At 43.9% G+C, this 25809-nt stretch overlaps 1 protein-coding gene across 1 annotated transcript in view; it reads right to left on the bottom strand.

The window, feature by feature from the left end:
* DNAH11 (dynein axonemal heavy chain 11) overlaps positions 1 to 25809 on the bottom strand; it is a 725796-nt gene that overhangs the window by 309865 nt on the left and 390122 nt on the right. Inside the window, exons 46-50 of the mRNA XM_029589065.1 lie at positions 22671 to 22875; positions 17080 to 17245; positions 10689 to 10791; positions 10223 to 10462; positions 1216 to 1377 (exon numbers count right to left, since the gene is read on the bottom strand). Of these exons, the coding sequence (XP_029444925.1) occupies positions 1216 to 1377; positions 10223 to 10462; positions 10689 to 10791; positions 17080 to 17245; positions 22671 to 22875 (876 nt within the window). The remainder of the gene's footprint in view (positions 1 to 1215; positions 1378 to 10222; positions 10463 to 10688; positions 10792 to 17079; positions 17246 to 22670; positions 22876 to 25809) is intronic.

The following is a 25809-nucleotide window of genomic DNA, read 5'->3' as shown; positions in this document are numbered from 1 at the left end:
CCTTTCCTGCATAAGGTGAATTTTATCACATTATTCATGCATTAATTACTACTAGACCTGACTTTTGTAGTTCCTTTTTAATTAGGTTACCATCTATATTTATTTTCTATCTCCAGTTAATTCTAAATCCTATTGCTTGATTTGTTATTAGCTGCAATTACAGAGAGGTCAATATTGAAAACCTAATTGTTCAGCTAAGTTAGCCACATAGACATATCCGGCCTACTTAGATGGGATATTCAGCAGCAGGGCTATGCTGCTGAATATTCCCAGACAAATCACTACTTAGATGGCTAAGCCTTATCCAAGTCTAGACCTGCTAATGAGCAGATCTTACTTAGCCAAATAAGTTATCCGTTTAAGGCTGAATATCGCCACTTAGCTGGATAACTTATCCGGCTAAGTGATGATGTGCTGTGTACGGAGTGCCACACTAAGTAGGGCCCAGCTATCTGTGTCCTGCATACTGCTCATTAATTACCACACTCCAAGGCTCAAGCTGTAGTTAGGAAGAAGTGTCATGCATGATTACATGTTTTCTCAGAAAGGAGATCCTACATGGTGTCACTTGCACGATGCTGAGAACAAAGCCCAGGTGCTGATTTAGATTTGAGCATCAGGCAGTATGACTTTTCTGTTGCATAGACATACTGTACTAGGAAATGTGCTTTTTCTAATATTGCTCCCTCATATCTAGAACAACTCATCTACTGCAGCTCATCTGGCCATCAATTGTTTGCACTTTATGAAACTGTTTAATATGGTCTTTTTTTCTGATGTCTTTCTGTAGGTTTTGGGTCAATGTTCTTTATGTATTTTTTTTTTTTTTAGTATTTTCTGATATATTTTGTTTGTTTATTCATTTGTTTTATTGTTATCTATGCTGTTGTTACTTTGTACCTCTCCCAGAATGTTTTTGGATAAATATGTATTTGCCAAATATGATTAAATAAATAACATTAAAAAGGTAAGCTGAAATGCTACTTTAAAACAAAGCTTGCTCTTTCTTTGCTAATTCGTGCAAAGTCCCACAGGAAAATATTTCTAGCAAAAAACCATTAAATCAATGAAGGTTTTGAAAGAACTTCAGTCTAGCATGTCATTTCTATCTCTTAAAATATTTTCTGTGTGTTGCAAATGATCATATGTTCTTATTTAATTATATTATTCATGCAAGCCAAAAAGCTTTTTTCACAGTTTCAGACATATCCTTACTTCAAAATACTTGTGTGCAGTGTCGAGCAGCACTCTCTGAAAGAATTCAAAGTCTTTCAATTCCACTAGTTTGTCTCCATAAATGCGAGAAGATTCATGAAGCCACAGGCGGATAAGATCAGAGGGTTGCTTCACACACTCAGGCGTGGCGAATAATAGTCCCTAAAAGGCACAATACATTTTTGCATTTGTCACATTGTGGCACATTAAGAGCTACTAATGAAAGTGTGATACTTTTCATGTTACAGAGGCTCAAATTGTCTCCTCTTCCTCCTCACAAACTGTATTGTTTAACCTTATGCCTCCTTTGGAAATTCAGTAGAAGGACCTACAGAAAGTTTTCTCTGAAACAGGTTTGACTTCCGCACAGTACTTCAGACGACTATATTATCAAAATTGGATTATTGCAACTCCTTATTGGGTCTCCCCTTTTCTACTATTAAACCCCTGCAAATGTTGCAGAATGCCATGGCTAGGATTCTAACAAATACCCGCAAAGGTGACCACATCACCCCCATTCTAAAGGACCTTCATTGGTTACTAGGGATGCGAATCGTGTGCCCAATCGTTTTAACGATCGGGTTCGGCTGGAAGGGAGGGGGAAATCTGATCGTTAGAAATGTGAATTGGGATCGGTTCCGATTCCAATTCACATCACTAATTTTTTTTAGTGAGGCCTGCGCCGATAAAAAAAACTCCCACCTGACCCTTTAAAATTACCCCCTTAGCCTCACCCACTCTCCCGACCCCCACCCCAAAACTTTTTACACATACCTGGTGGTCCAGGGGGGCCGCGGGCAGCGATCTCCCATTCCCAGGCCATCAGCTGCGCTAAAAAAAATGGCGCCGATGGCCCTTTGCCCTTACCATGTGACAGGGCAAAGGTAGCGCCGGCGCCATTTTGAATACTGGCAATATGGCCCGAGTGCTGGAGGTCGCTCCCAGACCCCCGCTGGACTTTTGGCAAGTCTTGTGGGGGTCAGGAGGCCCCCCCAAGCTGGCCAAAAGTCCCTGGGGGTCCGGGAGTGATCTCCTGCACTGGGGTCATATTACCAATATTCAAAATGGCACCGGCGCTACCTTTGCCCTGTCACATGGTAAGGGCAAAGGGCCATCGGCGCCATTTTTTTTTAGCGCAGCTGATGGCCTGGGAATGGAAGATCGCTGCCCGCGGTCCCCCTGGACCACCAGGTATGTGTAAAAAGTTTGGGGGGGGGGCGGGAGAGTGGGGGAGGCTAAGGGGGTAATTTTAAAGGGTCGGGTGGGTTTTTTTTTTTTTTTAATCGGGCCATCGGCACCATTTATATTAGTGGCAGCCAAAATAGCGCCGATGGCCCGAGAGCGGGAGATCGCACCAGGACCCCCCCACTGGACCACCAGGTAATTTAAAACATTTTGGGGGGGGGTTTGGAAGGGTGGGGGATTTGTTTTAAAGGTTCGGGGTGGGTTTAGGGGTTGTTTTGGTGTGCCGGTTTTCCTGCCCTCCCCCGAGTTACGATTTTTCACGATAAATTGGGGGAATTTCTATTGTATCGCGACTAACGATTTTTGACGATTTAAAAATTATCTGATGATTTTTTTAAATCGTCAAAAAACGATTCACATCCCTATTGGTTACCCATTTCCTCCCGCATAAGATACAAAACCCTCACCATCCTTCATATAACTTCCTGTACAATCACAATCACTCTTGGCTCAAGGATGCGCCACACTTCTGCTCATCCAATTGTCCCACCAGAAACACCCTCGCAGGAACTCTCTATACCCCCTCCCTTAAAACCGCACACTATGCCTCCACCAGAGAAAGAGCCCTTTCCATCGCCGGCCCCTCCCTCTGGAACACCCTGCCCACGGAACTCCGATTAGAACCATGTCTGCGCAAATTCAAAAAAGGAATTAAGACCTGGCTCTTTAAACTGGCTTACCCAGACTCGGACCAAACTTAGTCCATGCCCTATCTACTGTACTCCTCCTCAAGGTTGTTTATTGTTTAATGTATAATTTTTGCCTGCCATTTCTTAGTCCCCTGAGTCTATACCTTGCATCATTTGACTTTTGTTCTTAATATTGTTATCCCCGCCTTACTCCCTTTGCATTGTCTGCCCAAAATGTTTGTATAATTTTTTGCTTGCGATGTCCTATTTCCCTCAGAGTGTATAGTCTGTAAAGTGTTAATTATTTGTATATATAATATGGCCTTATTTTGTGCCTATATGGTTATCCCTGCCTGTACCTCCTCTCCCAGGAACTGTTCCTATTTACCTACTTCCTTATGGCCTTCCTTCTCTGCTTCCGCTCTTTCTCCTCTCTTCACTACTGCTCCCCTTTCCCACTCCCTGTTTTTTGTACTCTCCGTCTTTTTCAGTTATATTGTAAACCAGCATGATGTTCCCATGAATGTCGGTATAAAAAAGTTAGACAAAATAAATAAATAAATGTAACCCTACCACCTTATTTACATTAGTGTTTTACTATCTCTAAAACAGATTCTCAAGCTCAGCAGGAGAGTTTGGCTGCAACCAATGGAAAGAAGATGGAGAGAGATAGGAGCTACATGGGACCAGGAAGAAACACAGCAAGCAGCTGCCTGTGGGGGGGCGGGGGTCAAGAATGTGGCCAGGATCAGCAGCTCATGTGAGGCCCTCACAGGTCAAGAGAAAAAAGGAAACTTGCATTATTGATCACAAGGGTCCAGGAAGGAGAAGAAGGTGGCAGCAATGGTAGCCTGTGTAGCCTTGAGGTTGAGCAAGCAGGTGGTAGTAGAGACATGCTGGGGAAAGTAGGTAGTTGTAGTAGGGATCCAGTGGGGGTACAGGGGTATGTAACAAATGTTCTAAGTCTTTGCAGAAGGGGAACAAAAGAACCCGAGATAAGGGGAAGAAGGGAAGGATAAAGATTAGCAGAACTATCCACCTGCCTATATAATACCCCAGGCAGACTGTGGGGAGGGCAGAGATCCAATGATGATACGGCTGCCAAGCTGATGGATTGGGGGGAGGGGTGGAAGAGTCCTCCTGTAACGGCACAGCTGGTTAGAGAAGAAAGTGCCACCCCAATGATGCAGCCACATACAAGCTTGCTTATGCCACTCCCCCGCCTCTCTGTCTGGTGCCACTCTTGGCCGCCCCTTCAACAGCTTGAAGATCAAGAGTGGGAAGGAAGGACTAAAGACCCCACTGAGGGAAGGACCATAGGTAAAGGGTCTACCGGGCGGTGGGGGAGGGGTGAGGGAGGGAGGGAGGGGGAGAAATGAAAGGTTTACGAGATATGGCATGTGGTTTACGAGAACAGGCATGTAGTGGGAAAGACAGGAAAAAAATGAGGGGGAGAGATGGGATGTCTAGCGTAGGTTACAGTGAGGGTTAAAGAAATGCATCCTACAGTAAGCTGCTGTGGCTGCACATATGGCCATAAGAAATATTTTCCTGGCAACTACTGCTCTAGAAGCATCATTGTACATCTGCATTGTCTTTTATAACTATTTATTGTAAATGTGGTCTTTTTAAAATATTCAGGCCGATGTAATACAGTGCGCGTGGCTGAGTGCATGACTTTACCCGGGCTTGGATGCACATTTTGGACATGCAATAAGGGGATTAGCGAGTCCAAAATGCATGTCCAAACAGGCACAAAGCTAATAGTAATGAGGCTATTAGCTATTACCCCGCTGCAAAAAAACAACATGCGCCCAACATGCACACTGTTACTCTCAAAAATTAACATCTGCCCCAGAGCGACCATTAATTCTTGAGGAGCCCCAAAGATTTACAGAAAAGCAGAAAATACTAGAGATGTGATTCACCGAACCTTTTGGTTCGCCTTCGTTATCGGCCCGGTGTGGGAAATTTTGTTTTCCTGCGGTTTGGGCCGATTTTATTTTGGCTACCCTGGAAAAAAACCCGCTCCAACCCTTCAAATTTAATTAATTACAACCCTCCCACCCTCCCGACCCCTCAAAAACTTGCCGAAAGTCCCTGGTGGTCCAGCGGGGGTCCCGGGAGTGATCTCCTGCTCTCGGGCCATTGGCTGCCAGTAATCAAAATGGCGCCGATGGCCCTTTGCCCTTACCATGTGACAGGGGCTATCGGTGCCATTGGCCGGACTCTGTCACTGGGTAGGATTAATGGACGGCCGGCGCCATCTTAAAAAATGGCATGGGCCATCCATTGCTCCTACCATATGACAGGGGCCGACCAATGGCACTGATATCCCCTGTCACATGGTAAGGGCAAAGGGCCATCCGCACCATTTTGATTAGTGGCAGCCGACGGCCTGAGAGAGGGATCGCTCCCAGGAAATCACTGGACCACCAGGAACTTTCGGTAAGTCTTGGGGGGGGGGGGGGAGGTTTAGGCAAGTCTTGGGGGTCGGGAGGGTGGGGGGTTGCAATTAATTAAATTTGAAGGGTTGGGGTGGGTTTGTGGTTTTTTGTTTTTTTTATTGTGCCCATTCTCCCCCCCAAAAAACGATAAGTTAACCACTTGAAACTGTGGGTTTTCCTATCGTTTCGTCAGGCCCCCGAAACGCAAAGAAATAGGAAATATCATCTTTATTTCCTATTTCGTTGCAAACAAATGCACATCCCTAGAAAATACTATTTTTCTGTAGTTCCTCAGACTTAATATTGTGGTAATATTAAGTTGGAATAACCTAAAAAGAATAGAAAAAAAAAAAAAGTGTCGCTGGTGGTCAGGTCAGGAATACGGATGCTCAATTAATGAGCGTCCATATTCCTAACCCATGGCTGTGCATTAGGAAAACGGATGCTTATAAGAACATGCCATACTGGGTCCCATCAAGCCCAGCATCCTGTTTCCAACTGTGGCCAATCCAGGCCATAAGAACCTGGAAAGTACCCAAACATCAAGAAGATCCTTTGCCACTGATGCTAGTAATAGCAGTGGCTATTTTCTAAGTCAACTTAATTAATAGCAGGTAATGGACTTCTCCTCCAAGAACTTATCCAATCCTTTTTTAAACCCAGTTACACTAACTGCACTAACCACATCCTCTGGCAACAAATTGCAGAGTTTAATTGTGCGATGAGTAAAAAAGAACTTTCTCCAATTAGTTTTAAATGTGCCACATGCTAACTTCATGGAGTGCCCCCTAGTCTTTCTATTATCCAAAAGAGTAAATAACTGAGTCACATTAACCCATTCTAGACCTCTCATGATTTTAAACACCTCTATCATATCCCCCCTCAGCCATCTCCAAGCTAAACAGTCTAGTTAGCGAGGGAGCCATTCCAGATTTGGTTTCCCCATCATACTAGGAGTTTCCTCTTTGTGGTAGCTCCCCCAGTGAAGATTAAGGGTTTCTCCTATCCAGGAGTCACCTTTGATACCTGCTGAGCTCAATGGGTGTTTTTCATGGAAAACCACTATTCCCAATCATTATTTCCTGCAGGACCCTACCTCAGTGAGGAGGGTTCTAGTCCATCTAATTGGCAAGTATGCCTTTCAGCCTATTGCCATATCCATTGCTGAGGGAGCTGGGGGTCAAGGGACCCCACAATAGAGATGCTACTGTTTTGTTGCAGTGGCTTGCAAGCTATACATCCCCATTTTAGGGATAACCCTGATGGTAGACAGAGGAGTCCTGGGTTCATGCAACTGTTGCTCCATTTTATTGGACTGTGTGCTTCCTTGGGGGAAGTATATGTAATCATGGCAGAGGAATTAATACCTAAGTCAAGTTTGTGGGGGCAGTCTGTTCTGAGTTCACACTGATCCTGCCCGGATACCCTTAAGATTTCCATGCCAGTGAGGAATAGGGATGTGAATCGTTTTTTGACGATTTAAAATATCGTCCGATATATTTTAAATCGTCAAAAAATCGTTAGGGCCACAATACAATACCAATTCCCCCGATTTATCGTTAAAAAATCGTAAATCGGGGGAAGGGGGAAGGGGGAGGGCAGGAAAACCGGCACACTAAAACCCCTAAAACCCACCCCCGACCCTTTAAATTAAATCCCCCACCCTCCCGAACCCCCCCCCAATGCTTTAAATTACCTGGGGATCCGGCGGTGGTCCAGAACGGCGGCGGTCCGGAACGGCCCCCTCAATAGAATCGTGTTGTCTTCAGCCGGCGCCATTTTTCAAAATGGCCGCCGCAAAATGGCGGCGGCCATAGACAAAAACGATTCGACGGAGGAGGTCGTTCCGGACCCCCGCTGGACTTTTGGCAAGTCTTGTGGGGGGTCAGGAGGCCCCCCCAAGCTGGCCAAAAGTTTCCTGGGAGTCCAGCGGGGTTCTGGGAGCGATTTCTTGCCGCAAATCGTTTTCGTACGGAAAATGGCGCCGGCAGGAGATCGACTGCAGGAGGTCGTTCAGCGGGGGTTCCGGACCGCCGCTGAACGACCTGCACTCGATCTCCTGCCGGCGCCATTTTCCGTACGAAAACGATTCGCGGCAAGAAATCGCTCCCGGAACCCCGCTGGACTCCCAGGAAACTTTTGGCCAGCTTGGGGGGGGCCTCCTGACCCCCACAAGACTTGCCAAAAGTCCAGCGGGGGCCCGGAACGACCTCCTCCGTCGAATCATTTTTGTCTATGGCCGCCGCCATTTTGCGGCAGCCATTTTGAAAAATGGCGCCGGCTGAAGACAACACGATTCTATTGAGGGGGCCGTTCCGGACCGCCGCTGTTCTGGACCACCGCCGGATCCCCAGGTAATTTAAAGCATTTGGGGGGGGGTTCGGGAGGGTGGGGGATTTAATTTAAAGGGTCGGGGTGGGTTTTAGGGGGGTTTAGTGTGCCGGCTCACGATTTTAACGATTTTTCACGATAGTTTACACCCAAACGGCAACAATACGATTCCCTCCCCCTCCCAGCCGAAATCGATCGTTAAGACGATCGAGGACACGATTCACATCTCTAGTGAGGAAATCCTGTTAAACAGGGGTTTGCACTTGCAGCATGCTGGCTTCCTGTCTCTTGGTGGAGTGTTTCCAGATTTCTTCCCTGGGGGATTCACCCTCAGTTTCAGCTGTTCCAAGCAGGCTGAGGGCTCTATCTTGGCAGTGAGTTATTCACTTGGGGTTGGGATATACAATCTAATGACTTGTTCTTAAACCTGTAGTCCAGTAGTCTGCCTCCTTGTGTTCTTTGCTCCTTCTGACTTCTAACTGGAATGTCGAGGGAGGAGAAAAAAAACGCTAGGGCATGCGTGATATATCTTAGTGTATACCTGCAGGGAAAGATACACCACTTTTCCCCTATATTTTTTCATGTTCTCGCCACTACTGCCTTTAGCTCTTCTCACTTCACAAGGTTATCCAAAATGCCTTCCTGCTCACCTGAATTATCCTGTAAACAGGATGGATAGCCCTGCCCTTGACAGGGCACAGTATGGGTGAATTTCAGGCCTAACTTATCTCCCTGCTCGTGGGTTTGGACTAGCAATCCCATTCAGGGATTGCTTTTAATCCCCTGAAACTCTTGGTGCTATCCTGCATGGTCAGCAATTTCTGGAACTTTGGCATGTATGGTCTGTCAAAGACCCTGCATTGTTGATTATTCTTCCAAGCATTGCTTGGGTTTCTTTGCCCATTGTGCCCATCAGTCACACATGGGAACACTTCTGCAGATGCATTCTGTCCTTCAGTTGCCAGTGGACCACAGTTTCTTTCTGGGGAGCTCTCAGGCCCCAGTTGGGTTTTCGGTTGTCATGTAACACCAAAGGAAATTATACGGTCTTCGACCAAGAGTCCTTCTCTTGTTTACATCTTTAGACTGTTTCCTGTATCCAGGAGATTCTAGATCTACTGTTATTGTCAGGGTTAACTGATCCAAAACCAATCTTGTAATGTTTTCCATGATGTAGAGTATTCTTCTTGCTGGCAATCACATCACTTCCCTGCCTTAGGTGCCACTGCTACACATCAGGGTTTTGTGTCTCAGTCTGGTTTTCTTTTTGTATAACCCAACTCTTTTCCTGCCTAGACTCCTGTGTGAGATGGCTACCTCTCAGGCAAAAGGGAGAGGTGGTGCTTTCAGCACTGTGCAGTTTCCTGCTTTGTCCTGCTTGGACATCCTATAGCTTGGGAATCACCCATGTGTGAGGACTACCATCCTGCTTGTCCTCGGTGAAAGAGTTGCTTACCAGTACAGGGTTCTCCAAGGATAGCAGGATGTTAACCCTCACAAAACCCACCCACCTTCCCTGGAAGTTGGTTTCTCCATGTATGAGCTATATCATGGACTGAGGCACTCTGCCTAGGGGCCAGGGTCATAACTACAGCTGCACATGCTCAGTAGGGCATATTTGAAAGTTAAGGAATATTTGAGATCAAAATCCTGACCGAGGCTCCATTCGATGATGTCAGCCATGTTTGAGGACTAAATCCTGCTGTCCTTGGAGAACACCTGTTTCTGGTAATCAACTCTACTTTCACTAGGTCTATAGTCTGAAATACATTCACACTAAGAGGAGTGCTTTATAGTCTCATGTATTTTAATAAAGAAATCATACATTTTTCCAACTGTTGTTAGAAATAGAGCACATATGCATATCCCCAGAGTTTTAATACATTATTTTATGTTAGTTTTGGTTCTGTAAATGTAATCAAAATCCTGAAAATACAAGGTAAGAAATAAAATACAAAAAAGGTCCTACTGGCGTTGATATAGCAATATCACAGAGGAGTTGATGTCCAAAAGGAATGTCCCTTACTCTGTGTTCCTATGAGAAAATTTTGTATAAATCACTTGAGACTTTAGCTTGGGCAGTAACAAATAACAAGTGCCAAGGGCCATGGGTTTGAAACTGCCTTGGAGAAATAGGGAGGAAGGTGGAAAGTGGGTACTAGAGGTACTTGTGACTTGATTGGCCACTGTAAGACACAGGATACTGGGCTTGATGGACCCTTGGTCTGACCCAGTATGGCATATCGTATGTTCTAAATAAAATAAAAAATGTTTTTTTAAATCTATTTTGGAGGTCTAATTGTATAAAATGGATATTTTATTTTTGTAAAACTATAACGGACATGATAACTGTACCTGGAAGATACCAGAGAGGTCTCTCAGATTGAAGATGTAATGGAATTTAATAGCCGTAGGTAAAAAATTTTGAACCATCTTCTTATGCAGCCATATTGCTGCCTGTATCATGGCTGGACCACTCTTTACCACCGATGGACTGAATGTATTCTGTTGGAAGTGGAGACTAAGAATCTTGCTGTAGATGGATTCAAGGGCATCAGATGATGGGAAGTTCACTGCAAACACTGTAAAATGTCTCTGAGTACAAAGTGATAAAAGCTATTATCCTCCAAGAATAAGACAGTATTCCAGTTAAACTCATGCTAATTACATATGCTGAGAAACAAAAACAGGCAATTCAAACTAATTACCATTGAGGTTTGTCAATTTCAGTGAACAGTATGATTCTAAATATTCTTTTTAAAAATTATGAAAATATTTAATAGGTTTGCTGCACAACAAAAAAAACCACTCCATATTTTACCTGCAGGCGAGGGTTAATAGTGAAACTTCCAGCAGTTGGATTCATACAGGCTATGTACTGGCAATTACGAATCTCTTTTAACGTTAATTTCTGCCTATCATACCTAAGATAAGCAAAAAATTCAGATCAAAATGAAAGCAGAAAAATACCATATTGTTACACCCTTTACAATATTTTTTTTTTCTACCAAGTTACGGTAAGGATAGAATATGATTTCATCCTTTAATCCCGGCTGATCAAAATTCAAGTTGCACATTTCAGTCTAAAGTAACATAGCCATTGGGTTAATCCACTAAAATATACAGAAGGAAAGGTTACTAGTCAGCAAAGAGATGACACCATTTTACTTGACTAACCTAATACATTTATTTATAAAATTTCTATGCCTCATTATCCCAATATTCTAAGCAGTTTACAAAGAACATGGCCTATTCTGACTGAGGCCCATGGCCTCTATGGGGGTAGCGCCATGGCAGGAGAGCACCATGCCCAGCAGCATTATGAGCAATGTTCAGCTCCAGAGGTTGTTGGGCCTACTTGCAGTGGAGAAGTTGGATTAGCTGATATGTTTTCCTTTCTTTACTCATGTGGGTGTGTGTGCCAGGGGTGGTGGGGGTTGGATAACCAGACTTTATGGTCCCAGCATGAGGAGCAGGTGCCCTCTGAGGTGGCATTCCTTGGTTTTAGGGGCAGCAGGCTGGGTAGATCTTATGGCTGTCCCCCTCCCCCTGTCTCTGCCCCAGCTGGCTAGTGGAGAGATCAAAGGTGCATGGCTGCTTGCTGTGGTAGTGGGTAGATGGGGCTATGCCTTTCCTTCACTATGCAAAGCATGGAGCCATGGCAGCAGGGAGTGATGAAGAGGCCAAGCCATCACACCATGAAGCTTGGCATAGATCACAGCCAAAGAGGCAGACTGCTGGATCCTCTGCTCAGATGTCTTTAGAAGGTGAATCAATTTGGGTTCAAGGCAATGGCAAACACAGGGATCCCAGTATTCTGGAGCAGAAGCGGCTACTGTACAAGATGAGATGGAGAGAGGAGAATGGGAAGCACTAAGGTCAGAGGAGGGGGCAAGGCAGCAGGATATAGCAGAAACTAAAAGCAAGAAAGAAAATGGGAAGTGGTGAAAGCATGCATTCGTCATATGCAAAAGGTGGTGATTCATCCGATTCAGAGTCTTTGAAAAGGAGGCGGCAAATAAAATTAGAGAAAATATCCTTCCTTGAACGTTTCCTTCAAGACCTGAACATCTGTTCCAAAAGTCTACTGAATTTGGAATCAGTTAAAATGACAGCTATATAGTTACTGAAGAAGCATTACCCACAAAATCACGGCCATTGTTGGGCTTTACACTAATTTTGATTGACACTGTTGATCTTTTTTCTAATTTTATTTGCTTTGAAAAATATTTTCTAAACAAAAATTGAAAATTCGTCGAACTGAGCCTTAGTGAATGAATGATAAGACCGGGTGGTCCATATATACCAGGGCACAGCGATTAGTTTGCTGACACTGTGGGCTCAATGCAGTTTTGCATGAAAATGTTTTTGTCTATTGCAGAACCCTTATTTTTTGATTGTTGGTATATATATATTCGCATTTCTTGTGTGCTTTATTGCTTTCCACAAATGGTATATTAGGTGCTTACAAAGATTATCAAAGGATAGGCATGGTTAAATTACATGCCTATCTGCGTGCAAGAAGACCGAGCCACATAAGCGGGATATACACCTCTACCAGCAGATGGAGACAGAGTAAATCTGATGTTATGGACATATAGCCCTGCCAAAACAACAACCCATCAATATTCTCCATCTTCAGCAGATGGTGGTCATGCATCTCCCTACTGGGGACTGCTTGTTGTAAAGAAAAAGAAAATGGAAGCATCACTTGAGCTCCTGAGATGACACCAGTGGGTCCCTCTTTCAGTTGAGTATCTTGAGTCCAGCAGCCTAGTCAGGCAGGGACTTTAAAAAAAAAAAAAAGAAAGAAAGAAAAGAAAAAAATACAAGTGGTTGGAAGACGAGGGAGGCTCAACAATGAAGGCTTTTGCCCTCTCCCCCCCCCCCCCCCCCCGAGCTGGAGACTCATTTATGCTCTCATCCAGAGAGGGTTGAGCTTAGGTAAAGGAAAGTTTTAAAAAAATAACTAAAGGAAGAGAGAGAGTAGGGAAGTTTTATTTCCCTTATTCCTTTCCTTACTGGGTCTTATTCCCAGAGTGTTGGTTGGCATCTTTTCCCCTTACTCCCTCTCACTTCTCTGGAAAGTTTAGTGAGGTGAGACGTCTGTGTGGGCTTGGCAGGTTGAGCAGCCTTTGGCTAGGCCCTGCTCTCAGGATTGGTTTCTCCAGCCGCGAAGTAGGCCAAGGTGGCGATTTTTCCCATGCGAGTACATGCATGTATTCTCACCGGTGTGGTGACATCTGTGCACACATGCACAGGGCCTTATGTGCTACTTGTGCACATAAGGCCCCAGCCGGGTTTCCTGTGAACGTACTCCTACTGCCTTCCGGTGAGCATGCATTTGTGCGGGTACCTTATTTTTAGGTGGGGGAAGTATGGCACCAGTGACAAAGAAGTCTAAGCACCTTGTGATCTGTGTGGCTTGCCATATAAGGGCAACACAGCCAGGGCTTTCTGCGAGTCTGTGTCAGTGCCTCCTACTGATTTTGCTGAAGTTGGTCCATCCCCTCGGAGAGAGGGGAGTGGGACAAAATGGAGGTGTCCCCTTCTTCATCCTCCCCAATGATAGGGTCATCTTGGGGGGGGGGGGGGGCCTCTTCTATTGGAGACTGTCCAATTTAAGCACTTGGAGCCTGATGTAGACCCATCCTCCTTTTCTTGGGTGGAATTTTCCAGAGTCTACACACTTTTCTGTAGAGTCACACAACGGATACAAGGATTTCTCCTAAATCAGGTTCACGTGCTGGGAGTTCCACAGTGGGCAAGCGCCATGGTAAAGCATCCCTGGCGATGTTCAGGAGGATGTGGATGAGTATATGTCAGATGGCTCTGATGGAAATTTGGGTTTTTCCCCTCTGGAAGCGGGGGAAATTCCCCCAGATTTAGAGCCACATAAGATGCTGCTCCATTTCTTTCTCAGAGATGAATTGCCGAGTCTGTTATCTCAGACTCAGAAGACACTTGGTGTGGATGGGGGTGACTCTACAGGTGTGCAAAAAAAGGGCCCCATATTTGTCATCCTACACAAAGTGTCATGTTATTTTCCCATTCTAGAGGCAATTCAAGAGTTGACTGACCTTGAATGGAGTGCTCCAAAGGAAAACCTTAAAGGGGGGGTGCACTTTAGCAGGTCTGTACCCCTTGGATATGAAGGCAAGGGAACAGTTACATTTCCCAAAGGTGGATATGCTGGTGTGTTTTTATCAAGTGGACCACCATTCCAGAGGAAGGAGGGGCAGCTCTAAAGAATGCACAGGATAGGAGAATTGAGACTATCCTTAAGCAAGCTTTTCAAGCCATGGCAATGAACTTGCAAATTACTTCTTGTTGCTCCCTGGTGGCTCAGAGGCTGAGGGAGCGGGGTTGGCTGGCAGAGAGGTAATGGAACCTGGAGCTGCCTTCTTAACTGATGTGGGATGTGACCTTGCTCAAACTGCCGCCAGAGGGGTGGCTTCCGTGATAGCGGCTAGGTGTCAGATGTGGCTGCGAAACTGGTCAGTGGACACAATTTCCAAGATGTGGCTGCGAAACTGGTCAGTGGTCACAATTTCTAAGTCCAATCTCACAAAATTACTCTTTAAGGATTTTCTTTTATTCGGCAGTGCGTTGGAGGAAATGCAAATAGATGGTGGGGGGAGGGGGGAATCCCAGGTCCCTCATTTCCTGGAGGATACAAAGCCAGCATCACATCCTTTTGGGACAAGAGGGTGCTCTAGAGATTACAGGCATTTTCTTCTTTATAGGGGAGTGACTGCTCAGAGACCTCGTCCCTTAGGTAGATCGCAGTCCTTTCAAGCCCAGAAAGCCTCGGAAGGTTATGGGCTTGATCTTCACAATGAAGGTATGTGGACTCACCGGTGGTGCAGGAGACAGGCAGGCATCTAACTTGCTTTTATTAGAAGTTGGTTCAGACTATGTCGAACAAGTGGGTCCTGTAAGTGGTAAGAGATGGCTATGCTCTAGAGTTTCTTTGCATTCCTCCGGATGCCTTTATGGTCTCTCCCTGTAACTCTCTACAGAACAGGGTGGCAGTGGAGACTACCTTATGGAGGCTGTTGACTTTGAAGGCCTTGATTACTGTTCCCGAATCACAAGAAAATATGGGCTGCTTTTCCAATTATTTTGTCAAACCCAAAAAGGAGGGGTCCTTTCAGCTCATCCTGGATCTCAAAGGTGTCAATTGACATTTACGGGTAACTCATTTCCAAATGGACTGAATGGAAACTCTGTACTGCCATTATTATGGAGCGCAATCAGGGAAATTTCTCACGTCTCTGGACCTGACTGAGGCATATATGCATATTCCCATTCACAGGGAGCATCAGTGGTTCCTGCAGCTTGCAGTTCTGGGACGTCATTATCAGTCTCAGGCCTTGCCCTTTGGGCTGGCTACTGCACCCAGGACTTTCTCCAAGATCATGGTGGTGATAGTGGCATCCTTGCGCAAGGACAGCTTCCTGGTTCATCCGTACCTGGATGACTGGTTGATTCAGACCAAGAGCATAGAAGAGAGTCTCCTGGCTTCTCGCAAGGTGGTTCCTTAGTGCAAGATCTAGGTTGGGTGGTGAACCTGGCCAAGAGCAGCTTTCAGCCATCTCAGACGCTGGAATATCTCGGCGTTCATTTCAGTATGAAGCAGGGCAGAGAGTTTCTACCAGTTACATTCAGAAGATGATTGTTCAAATTCAAACCCTAAGAAGGATAGATAGGTGGGTGGAGGGAGGGTCCAGGTTAGGATATGGCTTTGCTGTATTTAAGGAAACAGAGGAAGGAGAGGTTGGGTGTTCTTGATATTCTGCTACAGAACTATTAAAACATTTATGAGGGGATATGAGGTGAGAGCTGGGCCATTGATGAAACAAGGGGGACAGGGTGGGGGTGGAGAAATCTTGTCAAAAGCCACTTTATTTCTCTTTTTTAAAATTTTTTGTCAGCTTACTTAAATAGTTATCTTTTGAAGATATCTGGTTAAGCAGGAATTGATCCGGCTGCAGAAGGCTGGATAACTAAAAAAAAAAAAACCTAACTGGTTATATTCAAACATTGCCATTTAGGGTTTTTTTTATTATCCAGCAACATATAGCCGGATAAATTTAGGCAAGTATATTCAAGTGGGAAGTTTACCCTGCTGAATATATGGGACAAGTAACTGGCTTATAGAATATGACCCCATTTATTTAATAGATGTTAATGCTGCATATAAAGGAACCAAAAGCTAAAGAGGAAGCCTGGGACACTATCCCAAATTGTATATTAATAACGGTAAATGTTGGACTGTTATTAAAAATCTCTGCTGTTTGCATTATATATTTTCAATAAAAATTAAAATCCTCTAAAATTCTAAACATTTAACTTTGTAAAATTTTAAGAAATTATCATATTGTGCTTCAACTAATCATATTGATTGGAATCAGCCAATATTTTATAAAAACTTCTCTTTCAATTATTCATTTTACTGAAATGCAGAACACCTTATATGTTGATGCCAATTTCCATCCATGTCCTTTTTCAACATATACACGCAGCTTTCCAGATTATGCATTTTAGGTTCCATGGCATCAGAAAAATAGATCCATACATCAACCATATGGGTTGCAGCAAGATGGAGTTCATTTCCACATAAGCCCAGAAGCACACGTTTTTCCTATGCCATGAACCTTATGTATGTAAATTGATGAATGGCAGAAAATTACACATGTAATTTGAAAAAAAAAAAGTTTATTAACTAAAATCAGCAAGGATCTACACAGACTTCCTCTTATCCCCTCCCCCCCCCCCACTTCTGACAACACTAGCCATACCAAGACACCATCTGTCATCAACACATACAAATTCAAGCTCTCACACACACGTAATGCCTCAAATTCAAGTTCTCACACATACACAATGCCTCAGTTTCAAACACACACAGCCTCTCTCTCTCACACAGAGTGTCAACTACACAAAGCCTCCCTTTTGGACAAAACCATTCATAACTCTTGGCCTTTGTCTCTCTCTCTCACACATATACAAAACAAAGTCTCACTCTTGCTCATATACATAAACATTGCTTCCCCATGTCTCTCTCATACAGTGTAAAGAATGCCTTTGGAAGTTTTTTGAACTCCCTAGCATACACCTTTCCAATCTTGTTAAGTTTACCATGGCTTTACAGTAACATCTAAAATAATCAAAGGTTGATTTAGAATAAAATTTCACATGTATCTTACCAGTGTCCATAATCTATGTGCTCTCGTATCAGAGTGTGGGGCTGGACTGTTCCATACATATCTACTTCAGGCATGTTCATGTCATCAAGAAAATAAACCAGTTTTTTGTTTCCTAAAGGACCATAGTTACGGCCAGCTTTTTTCTCCAGAGGTTTCTCAAGAATCCCTGAAAAGTTATTTGATTCCTGGTTACAATAAATTGCAATAGTGCTAGGAATAGTTAAGAAAAGAGGTTTACAATAATCTTAATGCTTTCAACAAGGTAAAGCTGACCCTGGTGGTTTAGTGGCAAGTACAACACACTGCCATGCAGAAGATCTAGATTTAGTTCCTGAGCCAGAACACTTCTCCCTACGTAGGCCGAGGATGCTATGGAGGAAGCATTCACAACCCTTGTTAGGAGCTGGGGCAAGAGAAGAAGTCTCAGCCATCATTCAATGGTGACCACTAGGAGCCAGACTTGGGATCTAATTTAGCCAGGTTCAGGAGAGAACCAGTTTGTGGCCCGTGGTCAACAGCTATCACTGCAATGAATGGGCTGAGATAGACTGGGAGGAGATGTTGATATAAAAAATATGTGGTGACCTCCTGGTCAGCCACTGGTTGGCCCTAAGTCCCTACTCTAGAAATTAGCTAGCTAAAAGGAGATACCACTTATCAGCATTTCCCTCAGAGGCAACTTGAAGTGGGTGGATCCTTTGTTTATACGTAGGAGATAGGAGAAGGTTAGGTTGGAATTTGAGTTCAGCTTTTGAAGAGCGAGGCCTAGCCCCTTCACCTAGTGTATTTTTGGAGGAAAGTCCTTGCTTGTTAAAGACCTCCCTCAGCTTTAGAAAAGAGACTTTATTTAAGAAGATTTTCTCATTGAGAGTTGTTTTTATTGGAATACAGCCTGGGTTCCTACTGGAGATGGCCACCCCCCAGATCTGGAGGCCGAGATACTGAAGACCTGCTGCTCCCTTCTAGGTTTGAGGAGGACTGCAGTAACAGTAGCACCCCTGAGGGTTTAATACAGTTGTTTGAAGGACTTCTACTTTTCGCTTGAGAGGAGGTTTCTGTCATGGAGACTGGGCTACATAGCCAGATCTTTTACATCTACAGACCTTTCCCTCTGGAAGATCATCAGAACTGACTTTGGAGAAAGAAGGAAGATGACCAGAACTGGAGAGCCACCACTGAAGTCTCCCCAGGGACAAAGGCACAAGCTGGGTGAAAGAAAAAACAACTGTAGACTCAAGTAAGATTACTCCATGTTGTAAGGGGATCCTGTGCAGAGTAGGAATTTACCTCCAGAGATTGGGCCTTTTACACACTCAGCCCAGGAGTGGTATGAATCTCCTGAGGAACCTGAGCTAGAGACACTTACACAGACAGAAGAGGACACTCCGCTGTAATTTCAGTTTATGGATGACTGGATATTGATTTAACTTGCTACAGAACCAGTACACTGTTAATTGAACACCCTGTTCAGTGTCCAGCTCATTTGTCCCAGTTCAACAGCACGTCATCTGATAAACAGACACACACTCTTGAAAGACTCACACTACTGTCTGGGCCATCAGCATCAGCTCCCCCCCTACAGAAAACATTCACCCTTGGGTAAAACTAGCAAGAGGAGGCAAGTACCAGTAAAGACAACCCCAGTATAAACTATTTTTGTGTGCCCTTGAAAGATATACAACAAAGGTATAATTGACTCCTCTCAAATATTCATATCGACATAATATATATGATGAGAGGAAAATTGTACTCAAATACAATATTGACAAATATGGTTTTTAATAAGAATTTAATATAACATATATAAATACAATATATTATATATAATATAAAATATAAATACAAATATAAAAAATACATTTTATATACCCATATACCACATATATCAAAATATCTAAAGCATGCAGGTGCACCATATATATTATAAACCAGCATTATAAAAAGACTGACCAGATATTTGTATATATACAGAATAAAAGATTCATAAAAATACAAGATTATTAATATCTGAATTTTACAAATGAGCACACAAAACTTGCTATAGAAACAGCAGATATACTAAAGAGAAAAATAACATTTACTAAAAGAATTAATGCAAGAACTGCCAAAGCGAGTCAGATCTAGGCCAGCATCTTTTCTTAAACAGTGGCAAGCAGCATGCACTTTGAGGAGGCACTTTGAGGCATATGTAGCACTGTTCATGGTTTAGGGATGCACTGATCCTGGGACGGCCTCCCTGACTGCTATGTTAAATAGCCTATAGTTGATCCATCTTCCACAAACTCGCCTAGTCACTTTTGAATACAGTTATATTTGACTCCATGGCATCACCTGGCAATGAGTTCCAGCAGTTAAGTTGTGTTGCATGAAGTACTTCAATTCCTTTTGTTTATTTTAAACATTCTCCTGGACAGTTTCACTAGGAGTCCCCTAGTTTTTGCATCTTGTGACAAGGTAAATAATAGTTCCCCACACCATTCACAATTGTAAAACTTTCTTTGTATCTCCCCTGAATACTTTCTCCAAACTGAAGAATCCTAGTTTGTGTCTCATCAGCTCTGATAACTTTTGTTCCCTTTCTCTGTATGTAACAACAGCTGATAATTCAAAGAGAATTAAGTGGTTTGAAGAGGCAGCCATAGAATGCATATCACTGTAGCCCCTTGTCCCTATGTGGTCCTGGACACAAAGGCTCATGGTCATGACCTTTTCAGGGTTTCCACACAGGGGCAAAGAAGCCGCTTCTACAAGGCCCTTAGGGTTTCTCCTCACTGGGGTTCTTCTGCTCATCAGTCCAGTCAAAAGCACAAAAATCACCACAGAATCCAAAGCTGTTGTTCAAAATAGAAGTTCTTCACTGGCACTGATGACAGGTTAAACAAAGTAAAAGATAGCAATGATATACCAATAGCTCATGCACCAATCCGCAACAAAAGTCCAAAACAGCACAAAAAATAGTCTGTCAATTTCAGTAGCTATAACAACTGCCCTCTGAAACAGGTCAGCTCCATGAGAAAGGAACTATCCTTTCTTGAATCCTCCAGGTCCCCTGCTTTTAAATCAGCTCTCTTTTTTTCTCAGCAGCTTCTCAAACTTCGGGGAGCTTCTGGCTGACTCCTCCTTCAGCCATGAGCTCCTTATATTTCCTTACTCAGATGGGTAGCTCCCAGTAGGAACAAAATCCCTTCTCAGTAAACACGTTTCTAAAAATGTCTCCCAAGTCAGATAAAGAATTTCCAACAGATCTGCTTTCTGGTAACCTCTTCTCTTCAGATGTGTTAGGGTTCTCCCTGTTGAATTCTAGGACCCCCTTCTCCTTCCTGGAAATACTGGGTACTCCTCCCTGAGGTTTCAGTCCCCTTCACTAGACAGGAATTCTTTTCTCTAGACTGCCCTCAGTTGTGAGAAGGTCCCACTGCAGGTAATTTTCCTATACAAAGTAAGACTCCACTAGCAGCACTCCATGGGGAGGTGGCACCCTTAAACTGTCGATGGCAGACTGGCTTCTTCTGACTCGGACTTCCCCAGACTCCTGGATAGGAACACAAGATTTGCCATACTAAGTCAGACCTAAGATCCATCAAGCCCAACATTCTGTTTCCAACAGTGGGCAATCCAGGCGCAAGTACCTGGCAGGATTCCTAAGTTCAATAGATTCCATGCTGCTTAGCCCAGGGCAAGCAGTGGATTTCCCCAAGTCCACCTTAATAATTGTTTATGAACTTTTCTTCCAGGAACTTGTCGAAAACTTTTTAAAATCCAGCTACACTGACAGCTTTTACCACATCTGCCGTCAACAAATTCCAGAGTTTAATTATGCATTGAGTACCCATCACATGAGTGCAGAAGTTTTATTAAAACGAAGACCCTTCTCTCTTTGGGGAATTTAACCCTCTCTCCCCCCCCCCCCCCCAACATACTCTCACCTTCACTGACCTCACTAACAGGAGTGGGATCTGTTGAGACCACTGATTCTAAATACTGACACACCAGGTATTCTGAGACCACTGTGGCCATGACAGTTAAGGGCAACCACCAGTAAGGGGTACATCACATTTAGTGCACAAAGCAAACAACATTAAAAATACAGTCACAGTTAAACAATAACGGAGTAACTGGACAAGTGTCTTATTCTGACTTGAATGCTAATAATAAAATTAAGAGGGTGCCAAAATCTGACCCTTACAAACGATGGTTGCCCTTTATCTTTATAGCATCAGTGGCCTCATATGGCCTGCCATGACAGCAGTGTGAGTCAGAGATCTCAACCGACCTTGCCCCTGTGTGTGATGCCTGCCCGCAGGTGGGGATAGGGAGATATACCACTCCCCACTGGGAGTGGTCATTTAAGATAACAACTCCTGGGCCCATGTGACACAGGGGGATTAATGGAAAGTCAGTCTTAGCACAGGGCTGGGTGAGTGAGTGAGAGAGTATCTATCCTTCTGGAGGATGGGTCTATCCCTCCACAGTGATGGGACCAGGAGGAAGGAGCTCTCTACTGGGCCAAGGGGTGCCTGGAGAGAGGAGGAAATTCAGGAGTCCTGAAGGGGTAAAGTCCTGGACTCCAGTGGATTCTGAATAGAAGTGTATCTGGATGTCTGAAGAGCCACAGAAGAAGGTATTATTCTTTTGGAGCATCAGAGGGATGCCAGGGGAAGATCTAAAGGAGTGCCTGACTGACAAAGAGTTCAGAGCTTCCTGAGTTGGGGCTGATAAGAGAGAGACCAGAGACATAGCCTGCTATCAAAAAGGCAAGGAGGGGCTCCTGTCTCAAAATGTTTACTAACTGTTGCATTCTGTAAAGTGCTTTTTGCTTTGAAAGAGGATTATTTGTTGTGAACTATTTTTCTGGACTTTTCTTACCTGCTCATATTACTACTGAAGTCTATTTTTGAATAACAGATCTGAGTGTCAGCCTGATGATTTTTTGCTGAAGTGACTGGACTGAGCGCAGAAGAGTCCCAGAGTGAGGAAAGTTATAAGGACCTTGGAAAAATAAATCTTTCCCCCTTGTGCATGAAATTCAGAAGGTCATGGCACCTTGCATGGTCCGAGACCTTGCGAGTAAGCTTCTGTGCCCAGGAGCTGACAGGGGCAGGGGCTACATTAGTTTACCAGCAAGTCAGCATTAAAATGCTACTTTTCAATTACTGGGCGCCTCCATCTTGTACTTAGTGGCATAAGCAATTTGTGACCAGAATATTGTGCAAAGGGCAAAAAAGCCAACATACGTCTAATTGTTCTTACAGTATGGAGGGTGCATTCTTTTATTTCTCTTGGTAGACAGCAATATCCCTTTTGTCCTTTCTAAAACTGTAATGCAGTATTATGGATAGCTCCAAAGTGCTAAATGCAAAGTGATATGGGATCCTATTTTATTGAAAGGTTCAACTTAAAATGAAATTGAATATAATCCGCTTTGAAGTGCCGAAAGGCAAAATATAAATAAATTATCACATATAGTACTTAGCCCAGGAAAGCATACCAGACAGGAAACTTAAAGGCATATGCAAGAATCTTCTGTTTTATTCTGGTAACTAAAATCAGTCAGGGGGAAATATTACAAACCTTAGGTTTTCTGCACTTACTTTGCAGCACCGCTGAGGTGGTATAATAATTGAATGGAACTTTAGACACCATGTGGTCCTCAGAGAGTGCTGACAATCTATCTCCCACAAATACGGTTTTCCCTACTCCTGCATTGCCCACCAGCATGACTGGCTTGCCCTTCTCCAGGAGAAGATCAGTGAAGTACCTAAGACATGTCGTCTCAGAGGTATAGACGAGGATATCCTGCAAACATTCCAAACAGATACAATTCCAGGAATTCATTTTATGTTTCCATTTGAAAAGCAGACATAAATATACCATGTACCCCCCCAGTGAGGGACTTGTGGCATCTTATTTCTTCATCAGGTTTAGAAATTGGCCTTATTTTCAAAAGTGTCGCTAGAGGGACATAATTGGAGATATCCTCTTGAAAACAGGGCTTACACTACTAACCAGAGCCAATAAATATTTGCCTCTCTGAAAATTGAAAACAGAGATTTCTATGATGCATGAAAAGGGCTATAATATGCATCTCCATAAGGGGGGAAAGACCATACTTCAAGTCCTACTGGTGGGAACAGGTAAATGGTACTTCTGTCTTTGAATAATTCTCAGCAGCACAGACTGATAGTCCCCCAAACTGTTCTCGACAAACAATCATAGAAGCAGAGTTTTACAGAAAAAAGGCATTTGCAGTTTATTTATAGTCCATTTAATGTGCTAATGGATGGATAAACATTTTCTCCCCTGCTGTGGAAAAATAACAGAATGACCAGGGACAATGCATGCCTCAGCCCTCAACCCCTCTTCAGATTCCACATAAGTATACCAAAGTCTTTTTCTAGTACTGAGCAATTTCTACTTTACTGCAATCCAATTAGTTAAATCAAGATGACAACTAATATCTGACCATCCATAGATCACACTGTGGTTTTCTCCTATCTCCCAGCACATTAGTCCTATAAACTCCTGGATACCTCCTCCCAACAAGTAGTATCCTAGGGAGTCCATCAGTCAAGGATCTCTGGTTTCCACTCTCTTTATTTCCCAAGAGAGGTAACAGCTGTAACGTCTCTTCCCATCAGAGTTAGGAGTTTTAATTATTTTCTGTCAATTCCTCACTAGAAATAAGGGGTTATGCCTCCTCTGTTTATTATATCCTAGAGCCAACTTTCTACACATGATGCTCTCCTTCTCTTTTTACCCTCTGTTGGTGCATCTCACATGTATACCTCTCCTTAGGAGTACACATGAGTGCACAAACATACTGGGGTAGATTTTATAAATCTACGCACGTGCATACTTTTGTTTGCGCACCAGGCATGAACAAAAGTACGCCGGATTTTATAAGATACGCGCGTATTTTATAAAATCCAAGGGGTGCACATTTGTGCAACCTGCGCGCGCCGACTGTTCCTTCCACCCCCCCCCCCCCGCACCTTCCCCTCCCTAACCCACCCCCCACACCCCCGGCCCTATGTAAACCTTCCCCCTACCTTTATTGGGAAAGTTACGCCTGGCGGAGGCAGGCGTAACTCTGCACGTGCCAGTGGGCTGCTGGTGCGCCATCACCCGACCCAGGGGCTGGTCCGGAGGCCTTGACCATGCCCCTGGGCCAGCACCATGCCCCCGGCACCCCCCCTTGCGAAGCCCCGGGACTTAAATGCGTCCCGGGGCTTGACTCGCCGCAGAGCCTATGCAATTCCTGCATGCCACCAGGGCTTAAATGCTTGGCCACTTGAGGGTCCCAGCAAACATTGCACAGGCCTTGCCTGCACCTGCACTTTTCTTCTGGCAACCTCTCACCCACCAACTGGGTTTCTGTTTGTCTCTGGACAAGTACCCCTGCCCATAAGCTACTTGCTGAAAGGTGAATTTCAAAAAAGTGTTGCGCGCGCAAAAGGTACGCGAATAAAGTGGGGCATGCATGAGCAACGTGAATTTTTAAAGCCGCAATTTATGTGCCTAAATGCGTGTGTATGAGCAAAAAAATAAAAATGGGATAGGGCATGGGCATTCTAGGGCAGAGCCAACTGTTACGCACATAACTCCGCATTTTAAAATCGGAGGCTGTGGCGCGCAGCAGCTTGTTAGCCATGTAATTCTACGGCTGCTCCTGATGAGGTGCAAGTCTGCACTTTGCGTGTTTCAGGGTGTACGCGACAGGATGGGGGCATCTGAGTCAACTGGGGGTGTGTGCAGCATGAAGAACCAGAGGGGTTCTGGATGACCGCAAGATCGATTGGGCAAACCGGTGGACTAATTGGTAAAACTGGGAGCGCCCCCTCGCACATTTTAAAAATCCACTTACACATGTGCGTTAAAGCTGGCAGACTCCTATGCAAGACATGCGAAGTAGGTTTGCTCAAGTAACCTCTTAAAATTAGAAGCATACTTACGCGCAGTGGGGCGGATTTTAAATCACACGCGCGCAAGTGCTTCCACGAGCACTTAGGGAGGAGTCTGAGCACAGGATTTCTGAGGCCAAGGAGTTTTATTTACTTATTTATTTAAAATCTTTTCTATACCGTCGCTAAATTATATACCATCGCAATGGTTTACATGTAGGCACACAAATTAATGTAGGTAAATGTGTACTATAGTTCATTCTAACAGGTGCCACCAAAGGTTGTTACAATATATCATTAAAGACAATTGTTTAGTGAAGTACGGTAGGTCATGACCAGGTGTACCTATAAGGTACTGTTCACAGGTAACATTCACATTCATAGTGTTACAATTATGTTTATTGTGATATAGAGTTCATAGACTATTTTACTGCACATTCTTAGAATAGTGCTGTGTGTTGGTGCTCTTCTGGCTATTCCTGTATATTTTCTATTCTCCAGTCTCTTTATAAAATGCTTGTTTACACCTAAGGTTGCATCTCTATTCTGTAAGGAATTGGATGCTACCTTTTTGGTAAAGTAATATATTTTAGAGAGCTTGGGAATATCTTTTTCTTCATATCCTAATATCTCCTTTACAAACTTAGGTGTGACAACATTTTTAGAAGAGTCATTGGACATTATAGAAAATAGGGCAACACTGTTTGTTTCTTTTATTGCAGAGTTGGACAAAGATGTTCTGTTCAGAAAGTATTTCCTTAATAGAAATGTTTCCTTCTGTGGCCAGAAAATCCAAATATTCCCGGATGTGGCCCGGCACGGGCCACAT

This window comes from Rhinatrema bivittatum, chromosome 2 (assembly GCF_901001135.1).
Source record: "Rhinatrema bivittatum chromosome 2, aRhiBiv1.1, whole genome shotgun sequence".
Lineage (NCBI taxonomy): Eukaryota > Metazoa > Chordata > Amphibia > Gymnophiona > Rhinatrematidae > Rhinatrema > Rhinatrema bivittatum.
The sequence above is the reverse complement of the archived record's forward strand: the minus strand, read 5'-3'. Positions and strand labels throughout refer to the sequence as shown.